At 43.0% G+C, this 14773-nt stretch overlaps 2 protein-coding genes across 3 annotated transcripts; one reads left to right on the forward strand and one right to left on the reverse strand.

Moving 5' to 3' along the window:
* The first annotated feature begins 151 nt into the window (after positions 1-151).
* On the forward strand, positions 152-1630 carry tmem69 (transmembrane protein 69). Of its 2 annotated transcripts, XM_014123296.2 has the most exons (3): positions 152-286; positions 492-541; positions 645-1630. In XM_014123296.2, exons 2-3 carry the CDS (start codon positions 497-499, stop codon positions 1347-1349), a joined length of 750 nt encoding a protein of 249 aa, XP_013978771.1. In that variant the 5' UTR covers positions 152-286; positions 492-496; the 3' UTR covers positions 1350-1630.
* Positions 1631-1691: 61 nt separating this feature from the next.
* Positions 1692-14652, reverse strand: slc25a24 (solute carrier family 25 member 24). Its single transcript, XM_014123342.3, has 10 exons — positions 14342-14652; positions 12782-12908; positions 12583-12670; positions 11752-11863; positions 6742-6900; positions 6238-6390; positions 5935-6042; positions 5577-5744; positions 5180-5330; positions 1692-2590 (listed from the first exon to the last, which is right to left on the reverse strand). The coding sequence occupies exons 1-10, from the start codon at positions 14519-14521 to the stop codon at positions 2409-2411; spliced, it is 1428 nt and encodes a 475-aa protein (XP_013978817.1). The 5' UTR covers positions 14522-14652; the 3' UTR covers positions 1692-2408.
* Positions 14653-14773: the final 121 nt, after the last annotated feature.

Below are 14773 nucleotides of genomic sequence, written 5' to 3' on the forward strand. Positions count from 1 at the left end.
GCGTTATAAACAGTTTATAAACAATGGTCTCTGCTGTGCCTGTAACATGTGGTCTTTGACTGTCAGTTTATTTGTTTAATGATGTAGCAAATATATCCATCACATTTAATTGAACAATTCATCGTTACTGGGGGGGTAACTGTTGTGGAACCAGACTTCTCATAGGTCACTGTATGGACGGAAGAAATATACGTTCGCACACAAATCGGCAGGGTGTATGTCTGACATCAGGGACAGCGGATTTGTACTTATTTATAACAACATTTAATTCCCATCTGAAAAACAAGTAAGAATACAATAATCCGAGATAGTATAGAGATGTTCTCTGCGCAGAGGCAGTGATTTTGATGAGACATTAACAGTATATGACTTTCTACACAAGCAACTCCGTGCTAAACAGGCAGGCAGGTTACTGCAGAGATTTCAGACATTCATATAGCACTATGCTATTCAGATTTTGGGGTATCTATTAACATTGTCTACCTTTTCAGATAAGATGTTGGCTGGTATATTTAGAAGACCCATCCTTACTGCTCACAAGGTGAGTTTACCTGTAAGAGGAGTCTAAACATTGTTTCATGTCATGTCCATCTACTCATCTTATTGAATCTCTATTTCCATGGATGCATTGGGACTCTCCACAGCAAATGTCCTGCCTGTCTGCTGGTGCCTCAGCCAGGGTGTCTGATGCCTCCTATAGTTCCTGTCCCCTGTGGCCCTGCAGGGTCTCCTCGGCCAGGCTGCTCCCTAAAATAAGTGATGCTGTTGGTGTATTGAGGAACCAGTACTTCCACAGCTCTGCTGCGAGGCTGAAGAAACGACAACAACCAGAGCCTCCACCCAGAGAATTGGACCTGCTCCGTTATGACATGAGAGACCTGGGAAAGAGCCCCAAACCAGCGCTGTACCTGAGCCTCTCCAGCCTTATCCCTTTCATCGCTGCTCCGCTCATCATGGCTGTGACCGAGACCTACCTGCCAGAAGTGGCCTTCGCCCAGGTGGCCTATGGAGCGTCTATCTTGTCTTTTCTGGGCGGTGCACGGTGGGGCTTTGCCATCCCGGAGACTAGCCCGGCCAAGCCAGACTGGATCAACCTGGCCAATAGCGTGGTTCCATCCCTGTTAGCCTGGCTGGCCATGCTGTTCAGCGACACTATTACCCCAGCAGCTATGATGGTCATCATGGGGCTAGGCATCGCCCTACACTATGACCTGTCTCTGCTGCCCACCTACCCCAGCTGGTTCAAAGCCCTGCGTACTATATTGTCGGTGGTGGCCTTCCTCTCACTGGTGGCCACACTGGTTCTCAAGGGAGTTTACCCGGAGAAGAAGATATTCTCAGAGCAATGAATTCATGCTACAGAGTACAGACACATTTGTAATTGAACATATTTTAAGTGTGAATGGAAAGATCTCTAAAATGGCAAAGTGTTTGTGATGGCATATGCTTGATTGTGTTATTTATGGTACTTAAAAATGTCTGACTGATACTAAATGTGTATCCTTTAGGCTCTGGTTCTGGCAATACTGTAACGAGCTGGTGGTACGTTTCAGACATCTGCTGTATATCCATGTGGTGGTGTGTCATGCATTATTATTGCAGATAATAAAACAATGGAATGGCGGCGTGACCAGCCTCAGCCTACAATGAATGAATGTGTGAAAGGCTTGAAAGAACGTACTCGGCACACCTTTGTATTAAAATATTGTCTTTTTTTATTGTAAAACAGGAGTATTTCATTTAACAAAACTTTGGAAAAAAGGCAAGACGAATTGGATGGATGGACAGGCCCACAGGTCCCATGCAGAGATCTGAACAAATCACACAATAAGGCACATACTCCTTTTTCATGGACCCAAAATGTGCAAAACAAAATTTGCATGACTCCTCCTTCCAACAAGACAGGAGCCATCTTCTATTTCACCCTGGCACTCAAATTTAGAACACAACCCTAATTCCGCCAGAATATTTTTTATTTTATTTCTCCAGTAACTGACCTTGTCTAGTGCGTTATGTTAAAATAATAACATTATCTAAGGTTTGTGCATCTCAGGTGAAACATGTAAAAAGACCTCTGTATCTTTCTTTGGTAATGGGGTATACTTGGGAAGCTTGGGTAAACTTGAAATATGTAAACCACTATAGTGTTTGACTAATGACCATTCAGACTGCCTTGGAAAGTTTGTGTGCGTGGTTGTAATAAAAAAAGGTCCCAGGACAATGGACTAACACCCTAGCAACAGCTAGATTAAATCCAGGCTTTGGTGGAACAGGTAAACAGTATTTTTGCATTTCACATTTTGCAATTTACCCCAACAAATGTGACTGAAAATATGGAGGGAAATGGTATCAAATAATCTAACTGACACACATATGCGAACCCACACACACTAATACAATACCACTCATCACTTAGAGATGCCCAGCCCAGTCCTCATGTACTCGTACACCACATAGCTGATACTGACAGCTGGGATGACTTTCATGAAGTTGGGCAGGATTCCACGATACAGTCCAAAGAATCCTTCTTTCTCCAAGATCTTTTTCACCAGACGGTTCATGGTCACCTGCTCTGAGCCTTCGATGGATGCTGAGAGAAAAGGGAAAGACAGAGAGGAAATTAAGTTGGTATTACCATGGACTAATTTGAATCGATCAACACCATTTCCTCTATAGATTGTAAAGAGTAATTGCTAAAGTTATATATTTTGAAGACTTCGGTTTCGTGGATATAATTCAGTCAGTCATCTTGGCCATGATAATACATCGTGTTTGAGACCGGAGTGGGATTTGGTGTTTCTCTCAACGTGGTCCGAAAGCATTTTGTATTATTCTGTACATAAATCTGAGACACTCCATTTAGTATGTTACGTTTCGTATGGTATGCATTAATTTGTGGATGTCCATCAAACATTTCGCATGATATATTCGGAATTGCAATTTGTATGATATGTTCCGAATTTAAATTCGTACAATATGTTATGAATTCCAATTTCCTGCACACGCTTTCCAGCTGAAACAGTTCGGAAGTATTTCTGCATATATTATGATTACATTTTTATGTTTTATACTAAGGTAAGGGTTTTTTCTGGCTGTTCGGGCACACAACATTTTTTCCCAAGGCCAGCCAAAGTTCAGGAGCCGAAGTGTACACCACTTCGTCAAATGTAGGGATTCTTTGTTGTCATTCAATGAGAGACGACTCGTTTTCATGCAGATTTTTTCATTGAGAAATACTGCACCAAACATCTTAGATGTAAAATTGCGCAACTAAGATCTCCTCAGCAAAAAGCGTCAAAATTAATGACAGATTTCTTGAGTTATCTTAGATTAATTCTGACTATTTTGAGGAAGTGTATACTGGCTAAGGCGTCTCAAAATGGCCAAACAGTACTATTGCCACTGTTCTCGAAGGTCTTTTATTAAGAGAGTATGCGAGCACACTCGTTTGATTCACCTAGCCGACTTCTGGTAGCTGTCAGCCGAACTGAAGCAGGCAGACGCCTTTAGGGGTTAAGGATAGGGTTAAGGTTAGTAGTTAGGTTAAAAGGTTAGGGGAAGGTTAAAGGGTTAGGGGAAGGGTTAGCTAACATGCTAAGTAGTTGTAAAGTAGCTACAAGTATTTTTACATGTAAGTTGCTAATTAGCTAAAATGCTAAACATGTCCATGATGAGACACAAACATTCAACCTATGGGTTGCTAGAAGTTTGCCTTATAAACCCTTCCATCCACCCCAACCAACCACCCTCCTTTTGTTTTTGTCTTATGTAACCACACCATAAGAGCGTTGGTGTGTCAGTGTCTGGATCGAATCCCAGAGCTGACAATGTAAAAATCTGTTGTTCTGCCCATGAGCAAGGCAGTTAACCCACTGTTCCCTGGGCGCCGAAGACGTGGATATCGATTAAGGCAGCCCTCCGCACCTCTCTGATTCAGAGGGGTTGGGTTAAATGCGGAAGACACATTTCAGTTGAATGCCTTCAGTTGTACAACTGACTAGGTATCCCCCTTTACCTTACTATGTTACATCTAGTCTATGAGACCAGTCTGTTTCAATATGTGACAGTGTTGTAACACTTTGTACAGTCACAGGTTTGGGTTTTGAGTGCTCTCTGAGATAGGATGGTGTCATGACGTTGGCCTGTGGGTAAGGTTTATGACCCCCCCATAAATACCTTTCTCCCTTCCCTCTCTCTCTTGACTCTACTGAAGGACTCTTGAATAGCCTTTGTTAAATATAGAGAGTCTGCGAACATCAAACGGTGGGGGGAAAGGAACCATATTTCGGTAATCCAACCAGTGGAGAATATGCGTTGGTACTTAATGAATATGATGTCAGTTCAGTTGTCATCTGAGACATTCTTATTAATGATTGGATGACAAACTGTATCGTAGAAAGTCTACACATTATAGTTATCAGATTCACATGGTATTGTTGTGCAATTTAAATATGAAACTATTTGTGAAAAGATGAAATGTAATCTTAGCTTCTAAATGAGAGAATTGGGTTTACCACCAGAGACACTCTTAAAGGGACAAGGAAGATCTCTGTTGGGCAACATGGCCAGCATCTACGACCTACCAACCGAAGCGCAGCTCAGAGTAAATATTTATTGCATTTTCCTTTTCCAAATGGGCAGTTATTTAGAATGCATAAGAAGCATAGCTTCTCCCTTTGTTCTTCAGTCCTCCCACGCTTTCATTCAAGCCCAACCCCCTCAACTTGTGTAACCAGACGTCATACAGGTTCCTCCCCCAGGGACGTTTTCTTGTAGGACATAATTAGTAATCAATGTATGATCCATTCTGTGTATATGTAATTCTGTGTGATTAGTTAGGTATTTAGTAAACAAATAATTGAACCAAAGTTTGTATTGCTGATTCAACTTGTTAGCCAGTGTTCGTGAAGATAACCAAGAATTCTACGATGTTCAGATGAGACTGAAATAAGGTGACGATTAATATTGACTGCTATTGATGTAAAATATTACTAGGTCTTTAAGAGTTTATTCAGAAGATAACAGCTCTATAAACACTTTTGTGGTGCCCCGACTTTCTAGTTAATTACATTTACATGATTAGCTTAATCAAGTAATATTAATTACAGAGAAAGGATTTTTATAGAATAGCATGTCATATCACTTAATCCGGCATAGTCAAAGACATGACAACGGTTACCTGCTGCCTGCATCCTGGTTCGGATCAGAGCCAGGGGATAACTGGCCAGCTGGCCACAGGTGCTGGAGATGGTACCACAGGCCAACAGCACCAGGATCCCAGGGTTGGCTGTGTCTTTGGCATAACGGGCCAGCCACGCATTCTTCAGACTCTGAGGTAAGAAGGGGTAGAGTAGAGCACAAAGAGAGAGTCAGGAATCATGATTAGGCCAAGAGATCACAATCACCTACATTTAGTGGTAAAACTGGGTCAACATCAAAGGTTTTTGCTCTATAACCAACAACCAAAGAAGTACAACACAGTACAGCACACATAGATCTGGGACCAGGCTACACCAATGACCTGTCCAAAAAAAACAAAAAAACTGTTTTATCCAGTTACAAATGTTTGGACACACCTCGTACACTGCCAGGTCTATCCCAGCATATGGAATGATGCCCAGGATGTTAGGAACGTAGCCCTTATAGAAGGCCTTCACGCCCTCCTTCTTCAGGATCTTCTTGGCACAGTCAAACATTCCTGAGTACTGTCCAGTCTTCCTCAGCGTAAGCCTAGTCTTCATTACCTAAAAGGACAAAGCAGAGAGACTTTAGCTGGTTATAAAACTACACAGAATATATTCTCTCTCTGCACTCCCCTCCTCTCTCCTTCCTACTCATGTTAATCCCCATTTATTTATCTCCTCTACCCTTCCCTTCTCTCTACTCCCCTCCACTTCATTCCCATCCCATTCCCTTGCCCTCGCATCCTCTCACCTCCATGGGATAGATGGCCGTCTGAGCGGTGGCCCCGGCCAGTGATCCAGCAATGAACCTCTCGTGGGTCTGGACCTTTCCTCCCTCTGACGACAGCATCTTCTTATACTGCCAAGAGGAACAGAGCCAACAAAGTGAAACTGTGCTGATGGCCCAGAGACATATATACAGAATGCAAATGCAGTAGACATAATGCCCGGTCTTGTGGCTACATGGTTAGCCAGATAAGAAACAAGTAACTTGAAATAGACCTGATCCACAGGTCTTAAAAACAACAAAGAGAGACGGTTGATTGTTTCTCACCTGTTCGTAGGCCATGAACTTGATGGCTGTCTCAGGGGCGATCTTCAGGACATTGGTCCCATTGCCCCTCCACAGGGAGCTGACGCCCCCCTCCTTTATCATCTGCTTGAAGCCCCCCACCAGACTGATCTTATTGGTCTTGGAGCCGTGCACCTGAGAAAGGGAAATCACAGATAATCAGTGTTCGAATTACACAGCGACTCTTGGGGGTGCCAAACATCACTTGGTGGTGCCTGTTGTCAGTATCATTTGTGTGTGTGGGGGGGGGGGGGGGCACATTGATATTTAAATTATTGTGGGGGCCCCCTCCTTAGCTCCCTGTAATTGGATCCCTGCAGGTAGGATCTCCCCATGTCATCCAAACATCACAACAAAGGTAAATTAATTTGATATGGTCCTGACATTTACTGTATACTGCATCTAACTTCACCAAGAAGGACATACACAATACATTTCTTGGACATATGCTTAATAGAGGTAGGCATGTAGGCCCACAGTACATACCTGCATGAACACCTTCATCCTGTCCAGAGGGGCAGTGCCTGTACGAGAGACCGCCCCAGCCATGGCGCCGGCTGCCAGCTGTTTCCACCACACACCTGTTGTCTTCTCCTCCTCTGTGAACTCATCAGGGATGGTGAGGCTGTCCCCAATATCCAGAACCTATCACAATACACATGCATACTGTTAACGAATATAGCCAACATTTAGAAACACTGAGTTTGCCCCCAATAAAGTCTTAACACGCATGTTCTTACGCACGAAAGCACACACCCCCAATCAATACTATTGATTTCCAGGTCGAAGAAATAAGTAGTTCATTCGAACAAAAAGTTAAAGTTAAATAAATTACCAGTAGCCTAAACAAAATTGCAATTATACATCGCATAAAATGCATATGAATGCATAAAACTATAGAAGCGCGTGGCGTGGACCAGGTTTAATTCTAGACCGACAACAACAACAGCACCTCCACACTAAACTTGATTTGGTCTATTTTGGTTCAAAGTGTGCTGAAATATTCTAGTAATGAATTAAAATATATGTGGGTCTCGGAGTAGCAAAGCACATTGTTCGGAAATGCGCGAAAAAAAAGACCACATCGAAAGAGCGTCAAACAGAACAAATGCTGATAACATTTGATTATGAATACTTTGATGAATGATGAGGCAATGGAGGCTCAATTATGAGCAGCATCATCAAAATCATCAGGGTGACCAACATGTAAAGGAGATGGGTCCTATTTGATAATATCTCACCAAGATCTTTAAGTCCCACTCACTATTTTCTATTTTATTTATTTATTTTACCGTTATTTTACCAGGTAAGTTGACTGAGAACACATTCTCATTTACAGCAACGACCTGGGGAATAGTTTCAGGGGAGAGGAGGGGGATGAATGAGCCAATTGTAATTACATCCATCCTTCACCAGAGACCTGAACCCCACAACTGCAGCACTGCACAGCAACAAACCCTTTCACCTCCCAAGATCTGTGACATAACACCAGAGGGGTATACTAGCAGGATCAATGAATTAGTCAGCTAACTTTGATGAACAACCAGAAATAACTATAGATATTTCGGTTCAGTAAAAACCTAAACTTAGATAAGTGATTTTGGTTGTTGAAACAATGAGAACATGCCCATTTCAAGCTTATCTTTAAAAAAAAATGTAAAGTTAAAATTCAGAACATGTAGGAAAGTTAGCTAACTAAGTCATTGACCCAGCTTTGTAGTATACCCCTCAGCACTGTCCAAACACCCTGACCAATTATAACCTCATGCCATCCTTGAACCTAATCCTACCGAACCCTTGATGTTTTACCTTGGCCTAATTCTCACTTTATGTAACATGGTGTGTCTATGTGTCTGTCTACATGGACACCACTGATGCCAATTACAGCGTATTAGCTCAACAATGCAAAACACTCATTTAACAATATGGTACAATGGAAACAAGTATCTCATTTCAACAATTACATACCAGTATATTATTACAGTGGTACAATTGTGTTATCATCATGACATAGCAGATTGCTCCAATTTTCGAGGACAAAAATGACCACCTTCAATGTAATGCAAATTCAATGCACCATTTTCAATACAACAATAAAAACTAAACTTAGAAGACAACTCTGGATGCAGTAATGAACATAATCAACAGATTCGCCACCAACAATATAAACAAACCAAACAATTTATGTGCATACTGACTTCCAGGTCCAATACGATCACCTCAGTGCTCAGTGTTGGTAAAGAAATATACTTTATCATGGACAAAACAAAGTATAAATTCAGTTTAAGTCCATTGTGACACCTGAGCTGATAGAGAACAGAGGAGTGATCTTACCGTAGAATTTGTAATTTAATAGGATCTCTATGGAACTTACCACCTCAATCTCCACCTCATAGATATTTCCATCATCCTCAAAATCAATATAGAACCACTTTTCTTTGGGATGCTGCAGCAGTGCCATGTCGCCCCAGCCCGAATCTGAGCCGTGATACTGATCCTGGTACTGGTCGGTCTGTCGATTCGGAGCCATGCAATAGCCAGATGTATGTACTGGGCCAGCCAGTCAACGTCCCAGTGGCACTGTAGCCTACCTCCACCCCAATAACAACAAGATGGTCCTATCCCGCCCAGACTGACATCACATTGACTTCCTTACCCCCCACACCGTCCCAAGCCACTAACGAGCTAATCCGCTCCTAGGACAGCCTTAAATTAGCTTACCGGTAGCCTAGTTTAGCTAAGTCATGCAGGTTTATTCAACCTCTCTCTCTTGGGTGGATGAATGGGCAGAGGATCCAAAGCTCTCCAGGATCAGGGTTGGAGAGCACTGTTGTAGGACATGAGGATATCAAAATATTCAGCAATAAAAACGGCACCCCCAGGTTGCACTGCCACATGACCTGTCAGTTTGTTGACTGTTCCTTCCTCTACTGTGACTGGCTGGTTCCCTCCACATCACTGCCTGTCTTTCATTCAGGAGACAATCCTCCCCTCTACATGAGTGTATAAACAGAAGACAAAGCCTATTACTTCACCTCTATCTCTCCTCCTCTCCCTCCTGCCCTCCTTTGCCTGTTTCTTGACTGACTCTTGACTCCGTCTGATCCCATTGACATAGAGAGGAACCATGTCATTACACAAGTCCTGGGACATCTCCAGAACCAGCAGGAAAGGAACTCTAATTCACAATTCTCCCCTCTACTGTCTGTCAAACTGTTGTGAAGGGCAGACAGGGTACCGCAGCATTGCACTGTCCTTATGTAATGACAGTTGAAGCATTGTTTCAACAATAGTTACTATATTCAAGCAAGTTTTGTTACAAGTTGAGCTTGTATGCAAGGTGCAAAACTGTCACCACCAATCTTTTGATATCTGATTGTGATATAGTTGAGCTCATTTGTCACGTGCCGACTACAACAGGTGTAGACTTTACTGTGAAATGCTTTCTTACGAGCCCTTTCCCAGCAATGCAGTTAATAAGTAAGTAAGTTAGCAAATAAAAATAGAAAAATTGTAACACAATAAATAATAATAACGAGGCTTTATACAAGGAGTACTGGTACCAAGTCAATGTGCAGGGGTATGAGGTAGTTGAGGTAATACGTACATGTAGGTAGGGGTAAAAGTGACTAGGTAATCAGGATACATAATAAACAGAGTAGCAGCAGGGTATTTGAATACTTTGAAAGTGTGTGTATGTGTGTGGCATCAATATGCATGTGTGAATGTGTTTTGTGTGTGTGTGCATGTGTAGTGTGTGTGTTGGAGTGTCAGTGTAAGCATGTGTGACTGTGTGGGTAGAGTCCAGTGAGTGTACATTAGAGTCGGTGTAAGAGAGTCAGTGCAAAAAAGGGTCAATGCAAATAGTCCAGGTAGCCATTTGATTAACTGTTCAGCAGTCTTTTGGCTTGGGGTAGAAGCTGTTCAGGTGCCTTTTGGTCCCACACTTGGCGCTCCGGTACCGCTTGCCGTGCGGTAGCAGAGAGAACAGTCTATGGCTTGGGTGGCTGGGGTCTTTGACAAATTTCCGGCTAGTATAGAGGTCCTGGATGGCAGGGAGCTCGGCCCCAATGATGTACTGGGCCATCCGCACCAACTGCACCGCTCTTCGATCAAGAGCGGTGCAGTTGTCATACCAAGCGGTGATGCAGCCGGGTCAAGATGCAGCTGTAGAACTTTTTAAGGATCTGAGGGGCCATGCCAAATCTTTTCAACCTGAAGGGGAAGAGACACTGTCGTGGCTTCTTCATGACTGAGCTGGTGTGAGAAGACCATGTTAAGAATTTAGTGATGTGGACACAGTGGAACTTGAAGCTCTTGACCCGCTCCAGTACAGCCACACCGATGTTTCCTGTAGTCCACGATCAGCTCGTTTGTCTTGCTAATGTTGAGGGAGAGGTTGTTTTCCTGGCACCACACTGCCAGGTCTCTGACCTCCTCCCTGTAGGACTACCACCTTTGTGTCGTCAGCAAACTTAATAATGGTGTTGGAGTCGTGCGTGGCCACACAGTCGTTGGTGAACAGGGAGTACAGGAGAGGACGAAGTGTTGAGGGTCAGCATGGCAGATGTGTTGTTCCCTACCCTCACAACCTGGGGGCGGCCCGTCAGAAAGTTCAGGATCTAGTTGCAGAGGGAGGTGTTCAGTCCCAGGGACCTGAGCTTGGTAATGAGCTTGGAGGGGACTATGGTGTTGAACACTGAGCTGTAGTCAATGAACAGCATTCTCACATAGGTATTCCTCTTGACCAGGTGGGAGAGAGCAGTGTGGAGTGCAATAGAGATTGCGTCATCTGTGGATCTGTTGGGGCGGCATGCGAATTAGACTGGGCCCAGGGTGTCTGGGTTGATGGTGTTGATGTGTGCCATGAACAGTCTTTCAAAGCATTTCATGGTTACAGATGTGATTGCTACAGGACAATAGTGGTTTAGGCAGGTTACCTTTGAGTTCTTGGTGGTCTGCTTGAAACGTTGGAATTACAGATCGGAACAAGGAGATGTTGAAATTGTCTGTGAAAACACTTGCCAGCTGGTCTGGGCATGCTCTGAGAATGCACCAAGGTATTCTGTCTGGCCCAGCGACCTTGCGAGTGTTAACTGTTTAAAATTCGTACTCACATCGGCCATAGAGAGCAAGATCAAACAGTCGTCCGGGACAGCAGGGGCTCCCATGCCTGGCTCAGTGTTGTTTGCCTCGATGCAAGTATAGAAGGCATTCAAGCTCGTCTGGGAGGTTTGCTTCACTGGGCAACTCACGGCTTCATTTCCCTTCGTAATAGTCTGCAAACCCTGACACATCCGGAGAGCATCCGAGCCGATGAAGTATAATTCTATTTTAGTCCTATATATTGACCTTTTCCATGTTTGATGGCTCGTCGGAGGTCGTAGCATGTCCCGTTCCTTGAAAGCTGCCCTACTGTTAACTCTGATGTATAGGATAACCCAGCCAGCACACACTCCCACACAAACAAACATGCTCACTCACTCACTCACTCACTGTGGAGTGCTTCCAATAGCGGATAATGTCCTCCAGGTTGGTGGCGGTGTTGAAAAGGAAGTGTTCCCTCCATTCATTCCAGTCCACAGTCATGGTTCCATCCACATCAATGCTACAGCACAGAGAGACAGAAGTGTGACACTGTCATTGAGTCTGTACAATGGGGACAGTTCACGGCTGCACTTCCGCTGAGAGCAGACAGCAGCGACAGTAATCAATAAGTAAATGAGATTACTGATCCATTCTGTACTTTACTGGAGACCTGCTCTCCCTGTCCATTTCTATATCTCTTCTATCTTGCTTCATCCCTCTCTCTCCACTTACCTCTCCAGTATTTGTTAGACAAAAAGTGAGTCAGTCTATCTGAGTGCTTTGGTTATGGAAATGAACACTCTCTGTCGTGCCCTGTCCTGTAGTAACTCTCCAACTCAACTATAATCTATTTAAAGAATATAATATTCACGCTATCAACACAGTCTAGAAACTACACATCAATGTAAAGGCTATTTCCTGGTTTTCATTCTAGGTGTTTATCATCCACCCTCATCCCCAGTCAGGGGCTGTATTAATGTTATCAGCTCCACTGCAGGAGAGCTTAGCTGGGCTAGAATGCAGCCATGTAGAGGTCCCCACCCATCACAAGCAGAGGACAGTGAAAGTGCCAGGCCCAACATAAACATTTAATGACTGAGAACAACCACAGAGTGAGCTCAGATAACATGCTGGAGTTGATGTACTGTATCCTCAAAGTAAATATATGCCCAATGTGGGTTGTTTAACAGCTGATGCCGCCATGACACCAGACAGTGAGATATATGACTGAGGGCTTACGTCTGAAGGATCTTCTCTGCCTCTTCCTTGCTGATGTCCATCCCCAATTCGGCAAGGGACTGCTTTATCTCCATGTAGTCAATGCGTCCTGTAGGAAAAAACAATGCCATGAGATAAAATATAGAATCATTTACATTGAATCAAATAATTGATTGTATTTTAAGTATTGATATGTTGTAGTGGGGTTAGACTACTATACCGTCATTGTTTTTATCCAGGCTCTTGAAAGTCAGCAGCAGTTTCTTCTCATGTTCCTTCAGATACTTGGAGAACTCATTGATGTCAAGACCCTCGTCGTTGTCCTGGTCTCCAGATGAAACTATTTTCTGGGAATAATAAAACAAAAACACATTTACAATCCACCACCATTGTTCATTTTCGTAGTGTAGACATTCCTAGCTTGAAATAATAATTGTAAAATCTCTTCAAAACCCTTACATGAAACACTTTCACTGGAGAGTGGCAGCTGGCTGTTCAACCTTTAGCTGGACTATTGTGCCACCTACTGTTTTCTTTATAGAGAACACTGAGGATTCATTGAATTTACAGGGATGCTGTACTATAGACTGTATGACCAAATCAATGTAATGGGGTCAAAGTGCATTGGTGTGTTGCCTCACCTAGGGATGGGCTACCTGACTTTAAAATTATGCTTGTAGGCTATACAGGCACTGAGCAGATTATCTAATCTATATGTCAACTCAACTTCCATACAACAGGGCATAGGGCATTCATATCATTATAAGTATCAAGGATGAGTTGATGCTGACCTTCATGAATGAATGTTTTAGAAGTTGCCTTTCACTTTTCTGTGCAAACAGATAAATTAAAAGTCATAAGGCTGTGACTGGGAGAAAACTAAGGAATGCAGGAATGCCATATTTTACCTTTAAAGGTGTGGCCTTATCCTTAGTCGCACCGCAACAATAAAACCTTGCCTTTCCTGTTTCAACTTTTGAAGCTACAGGCAAAATGATCTCTAATGATGCCCTATCCTTGCAGCTTTCAGATGGCACAGTAGGCTACCTGGTACTATATGACAGATCCAGGTGTTATCTATATGTATATGGAAATAAATATGGAAACTTTATTGAGATACTGAGTCTTATCAAAAACCAACATCCTCAGTCATATCTAGGGAAATTATTACACGGGATGCCCATGTGCATTGCTCTCTTTATGATATAAGATACGTGTAATACAGTAAATGGATTGTTTAATGGTAATCCGTTAAAGAGAGGTGAAGTACTGCAAGATATGCAGTACTTCACCTAAGCTACCTGCTGCCCCTAGTGGTTAGAACATCTGTCGATGTGCCCTTGAGCAAGGCACTTAACACTAATTGCTCCTGTAAGTCGCCCTGGATAAGAGCGTCTGCTAAATGACAAACAAATAATAGACTAGAATACATTTAATTTTGTATAGCTTAGTAAGTAAAACCTATCCCTTGTCACTGGTTAAAATGCCACATTTGCTTGGCATCTGTTAACACTATTTGCCCATGGGAGGGGCTACAACCTTCATCTTGTGTAGCTCTACTTGCTCTACACAATAATGTACTTTTGACACTAAAATAACACGTTTTTTTCATATATTTGCTTGGCATCTGTCAACACGATTTGCCAATGGGAGGGGCTACAACCATCATATTGTGTAAATCTATAAATTGCGCTACACAATAATAACATTTTGACACTAAAATAACACGTTTTTTTGTCATATAGACAGTCTATATGTTCATATGTAAAACGCTATTTACTTGCGCGTCTCCTTTCCCGAAAGCAATGCCCAAAGCAGAGAGGCCCTCTTTGAGTTCTGCAACATCCACTTTCCCATCTTTGTTGGCATCTAATTTCTCAAATAATTCTTCATAAGTCTTCGGAGCGTTACTGGCACAATATGAATCTGTAAACACGAGTTTTCTTACGACTTGATACATTATTGCAGTTATCCAAATTCAAAGGAGATACTCGACAGGATAATGAATACAGGAGAACGCGGAGAAAAACTGGAAGATCAATTAATTGCGTGCCACTGCCAACTGTGGTTTGGCCAGAGACGATAGAGGAAGCGAGACATCTAACTCCCTATTTTCTTCTGGTTACGTTACTGTCAATGAGCTAAGCGGACCAGACCCAGCTGCTATCGCATTGATGTCAGAGGGAGAACCACCCCGTTAAGCAGACCGGAA

This window comes from Salmo salar, chromosome 10 (genome assembly GCF_965601325.2).
Source record: "Salmo salar chromosome 10, fSalSal1, whole genome shotgun sequence".
NCBI lineage: Eukaryota > Metazoa > Chordata > Actinopteri > Salmoniformes > Salmonidae > Salmo > Salmo salar.

What these genes read in the sequence shown, in the direction of transcription:
- tmem69 (XM_014123296.2), top strand. Translation starts at nt 497, where the DNA reads ATGTTGGCTGGTATATTTAGAAGACCCATCCTTACTGCTCACAAG. An exon ending in CCATCCTTACTGCTCACAAG is followed by an intron (nt 542 to 644) that starts GTGAGTTTACCT and finishes GACTCTCCACAG; the next exon opens with CAAATGTCCTGCCTGTCTGC.
- slc25a24 (XM_014123342.3), bottom strand. Translation starts at nt 14,521, where the DNA reads ATGTATCAAGTCGTAAGAAAACTCGTGTTTACAGATTCATATTGTGCC. An exon ending in GGATGAAGGTGTTCATGCAG is followed by an intron (nt 6,391 to 6,741) that starts GTATGTACTGTG and finishes TCCCTTTCTCAG; the next exon opens with GTGCACGGCTCCAAGACCAA. An exon ending in AGTTCATGGCCTACGAACAG is followed by an intron (nt 6,043 to 6,237) that starts GTGAGAAACAAT and finishes TCCTCTTGGCAG; the next exon opens with TATAAGAAGATGCTGTCGTC.